Source organism: Heliconius melpomene, chromosome 5 (genome assembly GCF_056956725.1).
Source record: "Heliconius melpomene rosina isolate 202511_hmr_F chromosome 5, ASM5695672v1, whole genome shotgun sequence".
Classification (NCBI taxonomy): domain Eukaryota; kingdom Metazoa; phylum Arthropoda; class Insecta; order Lepidoptera; family Nymphalidae; genus Heliconius; species Heliconius melpomene.
This window is the reverse complement of record NC_140393.1, coordinates 4382067-4402547: the sequence shown is the minus strand read 5'-3', so window position 1 is coordinate 4402547 and position 20481 is coordinate 4382067. Positions and strand designations below refer to the sequence as shown.

The 20481-nt window shown below is 31.0% G+C and overlaps 1 protein-coding gene across 7 annotated transcripts in view; it reads right to left on the bottom strand.

Annotated features, from left to right (window-relative positions):
• Window positions 1–20481, bottom strand: part of RapGAP1 (Rap GTPase activating protein 1) — a 247916-nt gene that overhangs the window by 76321 nt on the left and 151114 nt on the right. For 4 of the 7 annotated variants that reach the window (XM_085185723.1, XM_085185720.1, XM_085185725.1 and 1 more), the window contains one exon: window positions 19076–19217. In XM_085185723.1, coding sequence (XP_085041849.1) covers window positions 19076–19217 — 142 coding nt within the window. Of the gene's footprint in view, window positions 1–4521; window positions 5253–19075; window positions 19218–20481 lie in introns of those variants that run through there. The other 3 variants (XM_085185718.1, XM_085185722.1, XM_085185721.1) reach the window with 1 other exon arrangement.

Genomic DNA, 20481 nt, shown 5'->3' with positions numbered 1-20481 from the left:
TGAGTACCTTGAAAAATTCCGTGGAAAATTGGAAACGTAGTGTTTCAACACTAGGTTCCCTCTGTTCAAAAAACACCGTTTAATGATATCAACCAAAGCAAAACAGCGTATGTGCGTACAAAAGACTAGTAGGTACTTTACAAAACTGTGCCATCAGCTATAATTCATCACGGGGGCTGTCAATGTTATCTTGTAGTTTTTATCCCATTAGCGCAACGCTACGGTGCGTTAACCTTTTTGCAGGAGAGTTAAGTTGACAGTCTCTTTATACTTAACTCTAGAACTAAATTCTATGTTAGAGTTAAATATTTCATATTTCAGGTTAGATTTTTCGTTCTTAAAGGAAAAGGTAGAAAAATTTCTTATATAAATATTTTATATTGTAGAGATGCTAGTTCTAAGAACAGCAAAAAATAATTGAAGTAGAGAAATAAATCTATAACTCTGTCTTATTAACCATTACTTTTATGTTTGAATTATACAATAAATGCTATAAAAAATAGTTATTTATTAGCCGAAGTTTTTACTGCTACATCCTACAAATACGGATAGGAAAATAATAAATGAATAAATGAAAAGATAAATAATAATCGGAGAAACGTAGTGACGAAACTCAACTACAGCTTCTGCTTTATTCTTTCTTCTTTATATATATTTAAAAATATAAATAATTTTTTATATATAATAACGTAAATTACTTAATAAACAGTAAATACCGCAAAATACTTGTCATCTAGCCAAGTGGTGTCTATGCTAGCGCTGACCTGACAGCAGAGTTCAAAAGCTGTATGCGGATCGAACGTGCTCGTCGTAGGCACTCAGCCATGAACTACTTATTTATTGACTTTTAACTTATACTATTAAAGGTTTATGATATTAAAAAAATAATTTAATTAGAATTAAATATGAAAATGAGGTAAGTAGAAGAGCTAGGGCACAGGTGTGTGTAAGCGACGATTTGTGGGTTCGATTTCCACTTGAGGAAATAAAATATGTGCAGGGTTGACTAGACGGATTGCGTGTTGAGTTGGCGAAACTCAACGCCGTGCTTTGCTTCGTTAACAGATGAAAATGAACATATTAAATATCTAATTTCCTCAAGTGGGAATCGAACTCACAACCTGTAACTCCTGCGACACGACAGGTCTTAAAATCTATAAATAAAGAAAAAAAAACGCTTGAATATAACGTAGATCTTTTAAATAGGTACTTCCCAACAAAGATTTCAGTAATTGGAATGACAACTAACTGTCATTTTAAACTGTTAACTTGGCAGAGCGTGAAGAATAAAAAAAATGAATTACGCCTATTTGGGGCTGTGAAATTCTTTGGCATTAGCGTGGAAACATATTTAAAGAACGTAAAAATCATTTCGCTTTTCTTAGTGGTGTTTTTAATGTAGGCAAACACTTTTTATTTTAGCCAAGTGGTGACCTTTTATTATTATAAATGTAAGAAGAGAAGATTACTTCTCTTCTTCTTATTACTTTTAATTAAAGAAATAAAAAATATTGTATTTTTTTTAACTTTATCCCTCAATATGAATTGAATGTTGATTGGCCGAACCCATCGTAACTTTTATTTTCGTGTAAAATGAAAAAAATAAATTTTACCGACCTGTAATCGAACTAGCAACCATTGCTTCATATAATATAAAAAAATACATATATATTAAAAATACATTATAACTAATATTATTAATATAAATAAAAACCCAGTCCGATACAAGCTTTCAAGTACTTTCGCTACTTAAAAGATATTAAAATGAGATAAATTTCGCTGAGTTTTCTAGAGAAGAAATCTAAATTGAATCAAGGATTTTACTGCAATACGATTACCTTGAGAAAAACGAGCCAATTTATTCTTCTATATTATTAACGCAATTTCCACTAACATGCGGTTTTTAATTGTACTTAATAAAAAAAAATTACATATTATTTAGATTATTAGAAAATATCTGATATCTTAAAATAAATGTTACTTTAGAATATTTGTGAAACTTATGAACCTATGGGCGGTATGTTAGTTTTATTTATTTTTTGTCATTTTTTAACTTTGTTTGGTCATAAAGACATTGTAATACTTCTTAAAGTAAAATCAACATAAAAATTAAAGGGAAAAAAAGGAGGTGATATACTTAATTTGTTATTTCCAAAGGCTTTTTAACTAAGCAGCTAAAATCTGATTTATTTTAATCTCGCATTCAAATAAGACCTACAAAAGTGTAATTACAAAAATTAATAATATTTTTTGAAAATGACAAAAACAAACTATCTATTTAACGTTACTACAAAAAAATAACTCGAGAAAGATCTTAAAGCCTACCATCCTCAATTGAACAAAATTATATTCTGCTAAGAAAACCTTACTTAACCAGTGATTCAATAAAAATGTCAAGCACGCTCATGTTTTAAAAAAATATACAACCAAATACTAATTAAAAGAAATAAGAAAAAAAAGGCCGAGTTTTCATACGATGCTGCATTAATTAGTGGGTTTTCCCTTTTCACGTCGCCAGTTTTGAATGTGTTAGTGTTAGCAATTGGAGTGAAAAATATCACGAAACACGCAACACGTTTTTTAGTTGTATGACCTCTTTTCAGGATATCGTTTTAGATAATTTGTATGCTTAATGGTGCCGTAGTAATAGTGTTAAGTTGTGAGAATACGGTAGTTATGGGTTTAAATCTTTTAAACGTTTGGATTTTCATATGCATATTATATGTTTTATTTTGGTGGTCAGTCGTGCCACAGGGGCACAGGCGCGTACCAGGTTGTGAGTTCGATTCCTACTCGAGAAAATGAAATATTTAATAATTTCATTTCTACACTCTAGCTATTAGGCAAACCGCGGCGTTGAGTTACTTAGAGAATTCCGCAAAAGGTGGAGAATAGAAGTGAAACTTCACGCTTTATCCCGCGCACAGCAGGGTATTAAGAGGGAATCTTGTGTTAAGACAGTTCCCCACTTCCCGCCGAATTAATCCACCAGAGCGAAGAAATGAAAAATTCTTTCTCTTTTTTTTATATTTCAGTACATAATGCACCAAAAAGTGTTAAACGAAATCGTTTTCCTACATCAAACAGTAAGAAAGTAACTCGACGATGTTATCAGAGCGTTACAATTTTATTTATTTCTTATAAAAATTCAATCATTCATTATTTATATTGAAGACAAGAATAAAAATACCTGTGGGTGAAACGCTACTTTAATTACTTTTTTATAGTAGTCTATTGTTTAATAGTATTGTGATAACTTGGGTTTTTTTAATATTCTAATATCTTTTGCATCTAACAAAGAATTTAGTAAAAAAATCTCGTTCGTTCTCCGCTTTTTTCAGTTTTATTAAATTATTATTTACAAAAATTATTAAAAGTGATAAATATTTATATTTATTTCATATTGTAAGATATCTGTATTACAAAATACCAATATAATATGAAAGTCAATAGAGAAACAAGATTGCTCTTAATGAAATCTCAACTAGACGCAACCTGAGGAAGGAAGACTGTAATTTTTCATTAGGCAATGTGCAAAGGAAGTGATGCACGTGAACTCTACATATGAATGTAAAATATTTAGTTAATATCAATTGATTTTTATATAAATAAAGTGAAATCGGATGATAAATATTAAATATATTGAAATGAAGTGAATTGTTTAGTTTAATAATTTATAGACCTAACATTGATTCATTTGAAAAGTATGTTTGCTATTAAAACGTTTTTTATGTAACAAAGATGTATTCCGCACATAACTGGCTAGGCAGAAGGAACCTGGGAACCTAGTGATAAGGCAGGCCGCTTCAACTAAGAAACTTCCAATCCCCATTTTCCACCAATTTTTGCGGTTGTTAATACCAAATATTAGAGTGTTAATTACTATTCCATCTCTCTCTTTACGACAAATGTATGACATATGACACTTTCATAAACAAATCACCTTGACACATACTTCACACTAATGTTAAGATGTGAACTAAAGTGACATCGAAACCACAGTGACGTCACACTCACACCGCAGAGAACCGGACTTGGCCAAAACGCCAGATTTTCTCTATTACTCATATTTTAAATGTTTACATTACAAATGAATCATTATTTATTTAATTAATATACAAGTTATATCAATATCGGTACAGTAAATTAGAAACACCCTGTATGATTTAATTCTTAATTTATTTCTGTTAGTTATTAAAATTTACTAAGTAATTAGTTAAGTACATACTGTAATTATGTTTCGCAATAATTAATTTAGAAGGTTTTCGACCTCTAGTTAATTTCTTATTATATCTATATTATGAATTAATTTAACTAAAATTGCTTGATAAATAGAAGATAGGGATGTTGTCATCGAGTTTCTTAATAGTAATTTAAATTTATGTCAACCACTATCATGTAAATAATAAACAAGATTACAAATATAAGTGTATACAACCGTGAGATAGTCAAACAATAATAATAAATCAATTACGACATTATTATCTGTTGCTTTTGTTAGTCATTTCGATATAAACATACCTCTTTCTGATCAGTAGGAGTGCTGGTCCTCACGCCTGTCAGGTCTTTCCACCTGAGCACTCCCATGACTGCAGTTCTGACCCAGGACCCACGTCTGCCAGTTCTCCCGTTGGACAGTTCATCCACAACACCACATAAAACAGAGTTCACACCCAAACCCCTCCCAGCACCATCTTTCTCCGCTTTTAGCGCCACGTCGCCGCTCACTGGTAAGGACCTTCTCTCCCTCATAAAGCCCGAAGAAAAACACAGGATGAAGGAATTTCAGCGGTTACCAAATCGCATTCTCACATCACACGTCTCATTTATCATCATAAGATCTGACTTCAAAAACCTCCGAATCTCGCTACCGTTTATTTTTATTACCGCTTTCAGGTCAGCCTGGTCCCCATAAACGGATGTCAGCTTCAATTATCTACGGATGTCAAGAAAACGTCTCCGATTCACAAAATTCACTCCAAATAGGTAGTGAAGTTAAAACTTTCACTTCGCACCGGCTTTTTCTTTCCCTGGATGTAGGTTAAATTTCTTCTGTTCAGCCAAAAATATATTTATCACTTGTTTATGTAATTAATTAGGCACGCGGTCCCAATAAATTAGTACACGAAAACACATTTAAATTATAGTAAACATAACATTCTCAATGATAATAAACTGAGAGATTCCGGAACTGTCAAAACAATATCGAGAGAAAGACTTTAACGCGATAGAACACGTCCTCTCTCACTGGCGCTCGGAAAACGAATGAGTGGCGCGTGCCTCATGCTCCACCGTCACCGGCGAGCTGAAGATGTTCTGTCTCTTTCTTTATAAGCCATTTATGATATGTGTGATAGGGACAGAGATAGCATTCAACTTTCAGATGCAGAACCGTGAAGACAAGACAGGTGAATGTAGCAAACCGAAAACAAAAACTTTATTATAGAATGGATGGAAATATAAATGGTTGAAATAATATTTTTACAGTTTAAATATTTTATCTACTTATCGCACTTAATTATTTTCCTTTTAAAAGAATTATTGTTATAAAAAAAGAACTTATTATTATTAAACGAATACACATATTTAAGAGACGAACTGTACAAAAGAAATTACGAAATGATATTAAAATATATCTTTTTCGCAATAATATCTACATTCAATAATAAATATATATTACATACATATAACATATATTCTATTAACAAAAATATATCAATACAATTGTAATACGTATTTGTACGCGGGAGTGGCGTGGGAACATCCGCTAGCCTTATTAGACACCCCATGGAAGGAATTGGCAAAATTTCAACAGGTGCAATTGCATCTGCTTCCGAAGCCTAAATAGCTTGGAAATCTTAGGATCCGGGAAGAGAGGAAGGAAGCGGTTACCACCGGTGGGTACGTCTGAGGGTTTTACTAAGGCTTTCCCACAGGTTATAAGAGATGATAAAAAGAGCTTAAATTAATACGTTTTTTTTTCAGTTTCACGCTACCCAGTTTCCGCCGGATTCTGGAGATATCGTGTGTTGAGAGGCGGAACTTAACGCTGCGCTTTGCCTCGGCACCAGAGCGAAAAAAAGAAAATATTAATAATACATATTATGAATTGTATAATTTCTTATTAATCGTTCCTTGGATAAATATCATAAAAAAACATTTCTTTTTTCACAAATTATTCGTATTTAATACAGATTTTTAACGACCTAAATATACCAAACAGTTACTTCAGGTTCCCCTGAAATTAAGTACTATTGACATTGACTACAATTTACGACCTTCATTCGTTTGACAAAGTAATTTTATTGAATGGTGCCATTCTCAAAGTAAATTAGGTCGTTTCAAACATTATTCTGTTATGTCGGTTTACATTGTAACCAAATTATTTTAATTATTTTCTACATATTAAAACTACTTTTTCAACTAAATTAAATTTACTTTTTAACGAACTTCTAATAGAAACAAGTAGTGTTTTTTATTATTTTTCATGACGTATTTATTCGTTATTATTAAAATAGTAACATAAATATGTAAATATATTAATTATTCTTACTAATATGATAAAATGTGAAAGTTTAGATATATTTAGAGATTTGTTTAATTAAACTAGCAAAAACAAGTGAACGAATTTAGATATAATTTGGCACAGAAATAATGACCTAGATACTTTTAGAATAACTTTGTCTCATTAAAAAAAATATATTAACAACTGTTATTGATTTAAGACTAGCAAGACGAAATCGCAGTAAGATGTTATAGTAAAATATTATTTATGCGTAATTTTTATTTAATAATAATAAAAGTGTCAAAAACTTATTTACATTTTATTTAGTACAACGTAGTCTTATAACGTAGTATATAGTCTTAGGTAAATAAAAAATAAATAAATAAATAAAGCTTCACGCTGTATCCCGTACACGGTAGGGTATGCAGAGGGAATCTAGTGTTAAAACACTCTGTTCCTCATTTTCCGAATTCTGTAGGGAAGGAATTAAAAAAAATATTTAATTTCCTCGAGTGGGCATCGAATCATTGGTCTCTTTAAATATATTGTGGATAGCGAAAAACGTAAAGCGAGAATATTTAATAGACCAAAACTCTATTTATATTGCTTACGGTGAAGTCTCAACAAACATTTGGTTAGCCACGGGGTGTAACATCCCTATACAGTTTCATATTACAACGAAACTTAGATTACCGACAGCAAAAAAAGATGTTACTAAAACATTGGGGTAGGTCGCTTCGTTAATGGCAAAGAAAATAAACTTTTGTAAATATTTTGTAAAGAAATGAACGTAATTTAAGGTTTCATAAGATGACTCTACTATAATATTTGTTATATGTTTTTTTTTCTAAGTTTACAGTCATTTTTATATTTAATATTATATTTTCATTTAAATATTATAATATTTATGTTTACGTAATATATTTTATATCTATATATATAAAAAATCGAAAGGTCACTCACTCATCACGAAATCTCAGAAACTACATGTGCCAGGAATCTCAAATTTTGCATAGGAGTTACTTATAGGACGTAGGTGCTGGCTAAGAAGGGAATTTGCAAAATTCGACTTCTAAGGGGATGTTTTTGGGGTTGAAAGGTTGTATGAAACTTCGTCAGTATCAAATTTTGCATAGACGTCACTTATAGGACGTACTCATGGAGACAGAAATTAATAATAACGTAGTTCACGCAGGCGAAGCCGCGGGCGGGCCACTAGTGCTATCTATATATATAAAAGGACTTGTCCTCACTGACTGAGGTAAGACGCACGCACAGCCGTAACCGCTGTGCGTAGAAATGTGAAATTTGGACAAAAGTTTACTTTCGTAATCTGGACATCCACTAAGAAGGGATTTTGTAAAATTTTAACCCTAAAGGGATGAGATAGGGGTTGAAAGTTTGTATGGAAAAAAAATTAAATCGGCACCGATTCTTATAAAACTTGAAATTTAGGTTTTTAAAAGTATTTAATTGAATACGTGTTTCATAGTTTTCTAGAATTCTCCCGCTAAGGGTGCAAATAAGGGGTTGAAATTTTGTATAGATTTTTTTTAATCGGCACCAATTTTTATAAAATTTGAAATTCAGACTCTTAAAAGTATTTAATTGAACACATGTTTCATGTTTTCTAGAATTCACCCCCTAAGGGTGTACATAAGGGGTTGAAAGTTTGTATGGAAAAATTCTTAAATCGCCACTGATTTTTATAAAATTTGAAATTTAGACTCTTAAAAATATTTTATTGAATATGTGTTTCATGGTTTTCTAGAATTCACCCCCTAAGGATGCAAATAAGGGGTTGAAAGTTAAATATAGGCGGCGATTGGCGATTTGAAATTTTTTCCATACAGGAAAAAATTTCAAATCGCCACCGATTTTTATAAAATTTGAATGTTAGACTCTTAAAAATATTTAATTGAATTTTTGTTTCATGGCTTATTAGAATTCACCCCTAAATAAGCTAGCGAAGCTGCGCGCGTCCGCTAGTATATAATAAGACATTTTCTAGATAAAATAAGTGCCAGTATTTGTTTTTCTAAAGAAAAAAATATATATTTAATAATGATCTAAAACACAATAGTCATCTCTAAACGATGTTCGAGTTACTACTTGAATGTTAACTGAATATTTAAAAACCCATTAGAATAATTATAGTTACCCACTATAGAAATGAAGTATGATGTCTTTATAAATACATTCAATGTACGTTAAGTAATTAAATGTTTTGGAAATGTTTCCTAATTATTATTCGTTATTTATTAGATAGTAAACGTTAATAGAATAGTAATCTTATAAATTAAATAAATAAATCATACTTTAAATCATGCTTCACGCTGTATTTCTCACATAGCAGGGTACGCCGAGGGAACCTAATTTTAAACACTCTGCTCCCAACTTTCCACTGGATTCTGGAGACATGACATGTCAATTGGTGAAACTCAACGCCGCGCTTGGCCACATTTCGCTCTTGTGAAGTGCAGATACGAGTATACCTAATTATGTCGATATGGTTATTTTCCATATAAGTACTTAGTTACCCTTTATTTTAATATTTTTAATTTATTTAGTAAGCATGCATAATAAAACATAATTATTATATAATATTCATAATTACATAAGTACTATAATAATTATTATTTAATAGTAAAAATGAGTCACAGTAGAAAGTGCACATATTATATGCATTGTAATTTCTTTATAGAAACATATACTTTATATCATTTAAAATAGTTTCTATAAAGAATTAGAATTCTCTAGAAATCGTAGATTTTATGATGATGGTAACTTCTCAAAGGAAGATTTTAGTTAAAAATAAATAGTATATAATAAACGCTGTTTCGCCCGCTTAAACATTTTGTTATATGTATTACAAGCATTGCAAGATTATACAAAATCTTTACATAAATTGTAGCCTATGTGCTATTCTTATGTATAAGCTAAATTACTGTAAAGTTTCATCAAAATCCGTTCAGTAGTTTTTGCATAAAAATGAAACAAACATCAATCCTCACAAACTTTCTCATTTATAATATTAGTAAGACGACGCTTTGGATCCGACGACGTCTCTAGAAAACGTAGAGCAGAGAAATGAGCTATAAATGAAGAATCTCTACAAATTTAGAAATAAAATAATAAACAAACAAATATTAGAGCAAGGTAAAATACGTCGGTATTTCCAAAATTAAACACATAATAAATATACTTAATTGGGTTTCGCAATTATAATTTGCATATACACTATTGTTATAAAGAAGTTGTGACATAGTCGGCCATTGAGAAAAAAACTGGTCCTATTCAATTAAGAATAATAGAACTATTATTTCTTCTTAATGCCTAGTCGTAAATGCAACAGGTTGTGTGTTCGATTCCCACTCGAGGAAATGAAATATTCAATACTTCGCTTCGTCAAGGCAAAGCGCGGGGCAATGCCTCCAAAATTGCTTGAAAAATGGGGTTACCTCTTGCCTACCCTGCAGTATGCGGGATAAAGCGTGAAGCTGAAAAAAAATTCTTAAAGTAAAACTAACTAGTTAATGCTTGAAGTGTTAAAAATTAGTTTTAACACAATAAAAATAACGACACGAAATCTATTATGATTATTATAATGTGAGAACTCGTTAAGTATAATTAACGTTCAACAAATTTCTTTTAAATTTGTATAGAATTTGTGAATAGCTAATGGTTTTGTCATAAATATGTTATATTTGTTTACGTTATATTACGTAGAGACCATCGTAGCGCAGTGGAATTCTATTTAACTGTATGCGAAGTTTGGGGGTTCGATTAGACTGACTGATGTATCTATTTACATGAGAAAATGAATTGTTTTTATTGCTTTGGTAAGGCGTGAAGATAAGTTCTTTATATCATAGAATATTAAGTTGAAACTGATGTATTCCGTTACAGCTCACGGTAAAAAGGTTTAAACATAGAATCTAATAAAAAAATCATCATCACGCTTTATCCCGCGTATAGCAGGATAGGCAGAGGGAATTTAGTATTAAGAAATTGCGTTTCCCACTTTCCGCCCATTTTTTCCTGGTATTGCCTGTTGAGTGACAGACCTCATGGGCTTGGTGTCAGAGCGAAGAAATAAAAATATTAATAAATAATAATTCATTCCCTCGATTAGGAATCGAACTCACAACCATCGCGTTACAGGCACACTTTTGTGCCCTAAGCTACGACGCCCTCATAATAAAAGTTTATTTATTATAAAAATCAAATCGTCCCCCAAGAGTGGGGGTGGGTAAGGCCCATGATTACATAAGCTATGCATCAGTTATGCAACTACATGCTCCTCATTTGGCGGTCGCTAGCACAGCTTCTATATTAGGCTGCTTATATTGCATACTGTCAACTACGCCTTGACAATGTCTTTATACGGACTTAGGTGAAAATGGACAATTAATTTATATTAAGGTTTTATACTATTAATAATAATTAATTATATTATTATTAAATAGTCTATTGAGAAAGGATAAACAATATGACCTAAATAAATTATATTAATATTAGTATATTTCAAAATTACCTATTTAACAATTATTTCTATGTAATAATGTCTAATAATATGAAACCCAAAGACGTCAATTAGCATTTAATTGCTTTTAAGTCAGTGTAAATAATATGTTTTTGTATTTTTAAACGAAAAACATGTTTTAGCTTCATGGAAATCCCGCACATAGCAGGGTAGGCAGAAAAACTTGGAAATGTAATGTTAAAATACTCCGCTTTCATTAAGACACTACCATTCCCTTACTTTCAATCGAATTTTTGAGACACTGCGTAATGAGTGGCGTAAATCAACTCTGCGCTTTGCCTCGTTGGAGTCCACTTCCCCAAATGGGAATCAAACCCACAAACGTCGTGAATATCGGTACTGTACTTGTACGGTACTTGTCACAATTTCCAAACGGAATTCGTAACTCTAGAGAAGTTATTATACAACTTCTGTATACCTCCTCATTTGGGCGTCGTTAGTAATAATACTAAGAAATAACATTAACATTTAAGCTTCTGTGTCTGTCTTTATAATAATAGTATTTTTTTAAATAAAAGCCTCTTATCTAGATTTACAATATTAATAGAAATGTATGCATTTTCAACGCTTTTAGAGCTAAACATAAAGAAGAGTGAAGCGGTAAAGACATTTAAAGAATTTTTGTTTTTCACGCTGTATCCCGTACATAGCACTATATTTTAAACGGAGTTCTATTATATTTATATAATTGGGATAAGTCCTTCATTAATTTTAATTACAAATATTTCTATAATGAAAAAGCTTCTTCCTTCCTTAGGCCTTTCAATAAAATTTAAATAATAAGATTTTTCCTAATAATACTTAATAACTGTAAGACCATCCAATAATTACAGAATAATAATCATAATCTTTGAAGGTTTCAATTGTTTTGCATTGGAACAAGCAAAGCAAAACAATGATAGCAAATATAATATTTTTCCAGCTTCATATAGCATAATATTATAGTATCATAGGAGGGTAAGCATTTAGAAGGCTAGTGTATGTCAAGAGTCAAGACACTCCGCTCACGACGGCCGCAGAAGTCTGTAGAACTCAACGCCGCCCATTGCCTTAACACCAGAGCGAAGAAATAAAAAAAAATCAATATTTAATCTCCTCAACTGGGAATCGAACTCACAACCTGTCCCGTTTACCGTCACAAGTACTAAATAATATTATATTACAAAAATATATATGAAATAAAATTTTAAACTTGCATTAATTTGCACAGTATGCACTATACAAATGTCATTGTTATTATTATGACCTACTTACGAAAAATTAAATTGAATTCATTAAAAAAAAACCTCATTACTCGCTTTCATTTTCAATCAGTGGAGGTATATGAGGTGGGGGTTGAAATTAAAACAACGGCAGTCAGAAAACTCATCATTTTAAAAGGTTCTCTTTTTTATTTATTTGTGTTTGTGTTACATTAAAATATAGAAATTAATATTTTTTTTGAGGCTTCACGCTGTATCCCGCATTTAGCAGGGTAGGCAGAGGGATCCTATTGTTAGGGCACTCCCTTCCCTATTTTCCACTGAATTGCATGACATCAGGGCGAAGAAATGAAATCATTAAATATTTCATTACTTCGACTGAGAATCGAACCTGTAGTATTTACAGTCACGACTAGCCTACAAAGAATAACAAATCTCGGCTTTAAATATGTAAATAGTGATATTTGGAACGTATTCACAGAACTGCATTTTTTTAGTTAAAATTTGTATGTATATACGTTTAACCATTTTGGTTGCCAAGAATAATTCAAAATGGAGTATATACATGTATATCCATACCTATATTATAAATTTGAAAGTAACTCTGTCTGTCTGTCTGTCTTTTACGCAATCAGGGCTAAACCGCTAATTTAATTGTGATAAAATACTCATATGGAGATACTTGAGGGTCTCGGGATGAACATAAGATACTTTTTTTTCTCATATTTGGAATATTTTCGTTATATACCAATATATTAAAATACTTATTAATTGGACATGCAATTTATTCCGCCATGTTAATAACAACCGTCGTCAATAAATCTCTCTATTGAAAACTGTAAATAATTTGATAAATATATTTAATAAATATTCGTATAGTTCAAGCGGGCGTAGCCGCGTCCGGGTCCACTAGTAGTATGTAAGTATAAAAAGAACGACAGCATTGAGACATTTCAGTGGATTTGGTTTCACGCCAATATACCTTTGTGACTTATTTTGCAAATACCACCAATTACTTCTGGTCATTGAATATTCTTACTGCAATAGCGGATGTCTACTATAATTTATTGTTTGATTTTTATTAATATTTGTACTTCTATTAAATTTTAAGTAGTTAATAACAATTCTAATAATTTTCATGATTTTTTTAAAATGTGACTATTTAACTCATATTATAAACTTATGACTTCTTTAAGAGAATCCCATAAGTTCAAGAATTACATTTTATTAAAATATTTTTCGTAAAGATATACAAGAATAATATGTAAATATATCTCATTAATTTTATAAATGAGAAAATTTGGGAAGATGTGTCTTTGTTCCACTTTTACGCAAAAACTGCTGGACGGATTTTGATCGACGTCACAGTAGAAAAACACAGCCTACAATTCTTATATATATTTTTTATAATTTGGTTGTCGTATAACAATAAGTTTAAGCGGGCGAAGCCTCATTTGGGTCGCTAGTATAAAATGCACACTTCATATATAATGCATTTACCAAACACACAAAGGACTAGCTTTATCTCTTACCTAATATCTAATTTGATACTGGAAACCTGACTCCTATTACTCAAAGGTGGCATATCACGCCTACACCCAAGTCCGAGGTACCGTAGGTACCTTAGGTACCTATATTAATTGCAAAACAAATATCTGAACAGCATACAATACAAGCTAGCCCAGCCTCCCATGCCAAGGTCAATCGATAACCACTGTCATATATTGGAAAGATATATATACATATATATGTCTATATTGAACTATATAATAACAGTCTTTTGTATTGGAAGTATTGAAAGAGCGGATATAGGTAAAAATAACTCTTTTGTTCTTTTATTTTTGTAGTGGTGGTCAGAGGAACAGGTGAATTATTAAAAAATAATATGTAGAGTTTGAAATATATATTTTGTTAGCTTCACTTTTTTTCTATATTAAAAACTGACCAAAATCTCATTCAAATAGATGAAAATAACTGAAACTTATAACATTGACATTTATTTACCTGGTTTTTTTTTTTAAATCTATTTATATAAAAATTAAGAAATGAAATGTTTATCATGTAAGATGAAAATAATTACGTGAAGACATAAAAATATATGTCTAAATATAAAAATTAATAAGCATTAATAAAATGAAACAAAATAATAGCCATACGTCGTCGTTAGTCACCATTTAACAAACAGGTAAAGTATATAAATTAAAAGCTTGTATATGTAGTCTCATAAGTAGGAAGTAAAGTTAAGAATGTGTTCAAATATCGCTATATCTTATAATATCTATAGGTACAGCTGTTAAATACAAGCAACTATGTAAACGCGGTATTCTATTAATAATGATTGTAGAGTTAACATATATTATATGTTATTGTACTAGTGGACCCGAACTCGGCTACTCCCGCTTGAACTATACGTATATTTATTAAATATATTTATGAAATTATTTTCAGTTTTCAATAGAGAGATGCGTTAAGCAAGCTCATTTTGGGTGACGTTTTCTAACAACAAACTTTGCAACGACGGTTGTTATTAACATGGCGGAATAAATTGCATGTCAAATTAATAAGTATTTTAATATATTGGTATATATAGAAAATATTATAAATATGAGAAAAAAGTATCCTATGTTCATCCCGAGACCCTCAAGTATCTCTATATGAGTATTTTATCACAATTAAATTAGCGGTTTGGCCCTGCTTGCGTAAAGGACAGACAGACAGACAGACAGAGTTACTTTCGAATTTATAATATAGGTATGGATGGATATTAACTTTATAATGGCGCAGCGATTGTCTGTAAATGCGATTGTTGCGGGTTCGATTCACAGTCGGGGGGAACAGGGCGAAGAGAACGGATTGAACGTTAAATCTTTACCAATACTGCTATAGCAAAAGAAGGGTAAAACTTACTTGCTCGAAATTAATATCGAAAAAACAACGAAACACCGTTAAAAACATAACATAAACACACGTGCGTCCAATAACTATATAAACACTATGTGAACAAAATCGATAAACATTTTCCAAATTAGTGATGTCCATAAAAAAAAAGATTCCCTCCATAAAAGTAAAAGGGAATGGGAATGACATTACGAGCACGCACGACGAGGTCAATATATTGTAATCAGGTGAACTTTTACTTTTTCCATGGCCGGAAGATGGGTAAGTATTGAGGTATCTTTGTATCCTTTAGTTACCTTTATGTTTGTCCTTTTAAATAATTAATAAAAAAACTATTTAATATAGTGGTTTGTTTTTTATGTCTAGGGTTCTGTACTTAAAAAAAAAGAAATGGAACCCTTATAGGATCATGTTTTTCTCCCTCTATTCGTGTTTCAAGACCATTTATGTTATCACATCGCCTAATATTAAGCTGAAATTGATACAGAATCGTCGGTGGATTAGTTCTAAGTAAATAAGTTAACACATACGAATATAAAATTCTATTAAATGAACTATCTTTTTAATATTAAGATAATTTGCCCAAAAAAAAAAAAGAGAAATGTCAATTTAAAAACGTTGATATAATTTTTTCATAATATACCAAGTCTAGGTTCGCTATGGCCTACAGTGCCTCAGAGACTGCTAGGCTGTGAAAAGTACCGATAGGATGCTTTAAAAGCGATAGATCACCATGTCTGTACAACTATAGGAAATCAATCGATGGCATAAACTACACTACTCGGTCGAAATATAGGCATATTAGTGGTTTATTGAATGTATTTTATATAATATACTGTAAATATGATGGTTGCGGGTTCAATGTTAACTCGAGGTAAACTGTTCTAAGAAATAGGTTTTGCTACTCTTGCCTAGTCTTGCCACTGTCTACCATGAGAGTAAAATGTAACCCAAATTATATTTTTTAGGCAAAAATCAAACAAAATTAAACAAAAAAAAAACCACATTTAACTATTGGATTTTTTTATTATAATTAATTCTGTTACTAAAATATTGGTCATCTAGTATCTATATATTATATTTCTTGTAAATTAATTGTAACTGCATAAATAAGGACAACATCAAATGATTTTCCTGTCCACACCGTCTATAGAAATAGGCTCGTCGTACAAACAATGTCATAGATAAAAATTATTTGTTATTTTCCGTTTCCTTTTATTAATGATACAATAAATAACTAAATATATTAATCAAGGTATATTTTGAATATTGAAAACGGTAGAGTACTGGTTGATAAGAATTATTTATCATATTTTTGTTTAATTCACGCTGTATCCCGCACATAGCAAGGCAGGCAGAACCTGGGACACTGAGTGTTAAGGCACTCTGGCTTTAACACACTTCCGTTCCCCATAGTTATTTGTTGTCAATTATTAAAACAAAAGTGGGAGGAGTGGGTGCATTAATTATTTAATAAATGTTTTATCGCCTGTATGTATAATATTAATAAATAAAAATATATAAAAATCATATGAGATACGTACGGTCTACTCTTTTTATTATAAGCAATGGATCTAGTTCACGATTTCTAATATTTCTCTCAACGTTGAACTATTTGTTATTTATTATCGTCTCGGTTCACGGGAATTTTTTCGAAATGCACGAACAAAGAATAGACTTAATGAAAGCTTCCGCTCCAAGACAATTTTAAATCGTTTTTAAATTCTTACACATATACAAATGTAATATTTTTACGACCACATGGTATCCAGGATTAAACAGGACAGGATAGGCAGAAGGAACATAGTGTTAAGACACTTCCTTTTCTACTTTTCCCTCTTACTGAACTAAACGCCGCGCTTGACAAGAGAGAAGAAAAGAAAATAGTAATAGTATTTGAATGCTCTGAGTAGTAATCGAACTGCCGCGTGAAATTACAATAGTTACAAATTAAATTGAAATAAAAATATTTTTTCAGTACCATCTCATCTTTCAGCGAAATATGTTATGTGAATTATAATTTTTAAATTACAATAACCATTTTAAAAGTAAAATAGTAAATATATATTAAATAGGAAAACCTACACCTTAAATACACGCTATTAGCTAGTTCAAAGTTAGCAACAGATTTTTATCAAATCTAAATTTTAATAAAATAGCACCGTCGCGTCGCTACAATTTTATTATAATTAATTCTGTTACATAAATATTGGGCTGTTAGAGAAAACGGTAAGTAAAACCACGAAGGGTGAATACTTAATAAGGCGGCAATTAAATCTTTCTTCGTCATTTTTATGAACCACTAGTAGAAATATTTTATGAAACAAAATTTAATGTAAATATAAATGAGGAAGATTTTAATTTCTTTCTTTATTTTTTTAGGTGCGATGGAAGATGATTATAGGTAGATACCGGTTAGGTTAGGTACATACTAAGTAATATTTATGTTTTTAGCGTATTTTTTTCACTAGTCATTGTAAAGTAAAAATGTATCATAAAAGTATGAAACTTCGACGTAATAAAGTAAATATCTGTGTTTTTATAGCGATCTACTAGGTATATAAGTAAAAAGACAGCAATTTACAATAAGAAATAACGTCTAAAACACTTCTTAGATTTACACGAAATAATTCAATTTGGCATGTCAAAGATGCTTGAACACAAAGAGGATGTCAGAGTACAACAAACTAAACCAATTATATTTGACATTTTAATATATAGATAACTATAATATTTTCATTGATTGATATACCAGGAGTAGATTTTGGTTGTGAAAATAAATATTTTTTACTTTTAACTTATACGCAGAGAGATTTTTATGGATATTATTTTTTTTTAGATTAGGTAGGAAACTAGGAACAGTCGCCAACTGACTGACAAGCGCGATAGGTTGTGGGTGCTATGTACCACTCGAGGATAGGAAATATTTAAAACTTTTATTTCTTCGCTCTGGCAACGATTTCCGCAGCTCATAAAAAAAGAGACAAAAATTAAATCATTTTACGCAAATTGCTAAACTTAAAAAAAAAATGCTAGAACTACAAGTTTTAAACTTTCGTTGCAACGCATAAAGCTATCAACAGGTATATTATAGAAGGGTCTACCGTCTACAGTCCACAGTTACAGGGCGTGACGCCTTACAAAATAATATGGTCACGCCTGGCTTACCACCCCCTCTTATACCTACCTACCATCACTTACCCACCATTTCCGCCGATTATTTTCTAACGAACGAATAACTGTTGAACTCTGAACGGTCGTTATGTCTCTGTAGAAAATTTGCTAGTGACCGAATAGTGTTTAATTGTTTTTTTAGTAACGGCTTGGTATAAGTAGGTAGCTTTTGTATGGAAATTAGAAAAGAAAGGCTTAGTTCTATTGTGGTACGGTTAGGCTAGGTCCCATGGATCGAGATGTTTTTAGGTTCAAATCTTCTTAAATCTTGTTATTTATATTTCTAGTCATTATACAGTTATCCATATAATTATCATATTAAAGTTTATATATATCGGTAAGTTAAGCTTTTAACTCTAGCTGTTAAGATTCCGCATCATTTAATATTACATTGTACTAAAGACATTATATTAATCTAATAAACAAATAAATAAAACATAAGCCAGCTTCGTGATATATCCCGCACAAAGCAGAGTAGGCAGAGGAACCTAGTGTTAAAACACTCAAGTCACCTCTTTCCACCGATTTTTTCAAGACATTCTATGTTGAGTGAAGGAATTCAACGACGAACTATTTTCCTTGGTCCCAGAGCGAAGAAATTAAAATATTAATAAATAATAATTCTTTAAATTCAAGTGGGGATCGAACCCAGAACCGTTGCTTTACAGTCACACCCTTGTGCCCCTTGTATAAATTTTAAAAACTTTTTCATATACAAATTAAAATTTTTCATATACAAATCTAACTTACCTGAGAGAAATACGGAGGTAGCACCGCCCTCTGGTCGTCCAACCGGGAACACTGCACCCTCTCCAGCAGTTCAAATAGTTCATGCTGCGCGCGAGCGCTACCCGTGGTGGTGGAGCTCCACGGCGCCGTCACGTGCTGCCGCCTGGCGGAGAATAATGAAAGTTTTGAGACAAGTTTTGGGACGACGTTGGTTTTTAAATTGCCGATAGATGGCGTGGATAATGTTATACTATAATGGTTGGGTTATAGTTTGTAAAATAGGCGATAGATGGTGTTGAATACTTGAAAAAATATTTAATTAAATATATCAATATATTTTTTAGCTATAGTTAAATTAAAGTACTTTTTAATTGTTACACATGTAAAAGTATTTTAATTTAAAAATATTTTTTATTTTAATATCACCTTTATTATGACGCAATCATCAATAAGCAATTATTTTGATTACTTAGCTAGATTTTTTAAATTTAACTAATTTACATAATTTGTATAATACATATAAAATTTTTTAGTAGATTTTGATAGGTCCCAAGCATCATTGGGAGTATTAAATAAATACCGTTTATTTAGAACACATCAATGTTAAATGGACAACAAATCGCTTATTCAGCCCTTGCAAATTGCGGAGCACACAATGAGATTATAATGATAAGTTCCGTTCCGTTCTAGATAATGCATGCAAGAGGATAAACCTTTTATATCTAACAAGACTGAGTCTAACGAAAATATTTTAAATATCATATTTTCCTTATCGAGGTACAAAGCGATACCCATAATATTATTGCAATAAACCCATAATATTGAACACTATTAACTTAAACTTAAACTTATTGTTATTTTAAAGCCAAATGAAACAAAACGCTTATATTATTTGTTGCTTATATGTTTTAATATATAAGCTATATGACTGTAAATTTTTAACTAAATTCGTAATATTTACATGAAAGTCGAAAAAACATCCAGCTTCACAAATTTTATATTTATAATATTCTGTTCTGTTCTGTTCTTTTTATTATGGCGTTCCGAGCGTGCCAATTTATAATATTAGTAAGATTAGACGGATATGTCAGATATCTGTCAATACAGCTACGATGGCGTATAAATCCAAAGTCGTTTATATTTACTCGTAGTCGTTTATTTTTATATAAATACTAGCGGACGCGCGCAGCTTCGCATGCTTATTTGCACCTTTAGGAGTGAATTCTAATAAACCATTAAACATGTGATCAGTGAAATCGTCTTAAGAGTCTAAATTTCAAATTTTATAAAAATCGTTGGAGATTTAAAGATTTTTCCATACAAATTTTCAACCCTTTATTGGCACCCTTAGGGGGTAAATTCTAAAAAACCGTGAAACACTTATTCAATTAAATATTTTTAAAAGTCTGAATTTACAATTTTATAAA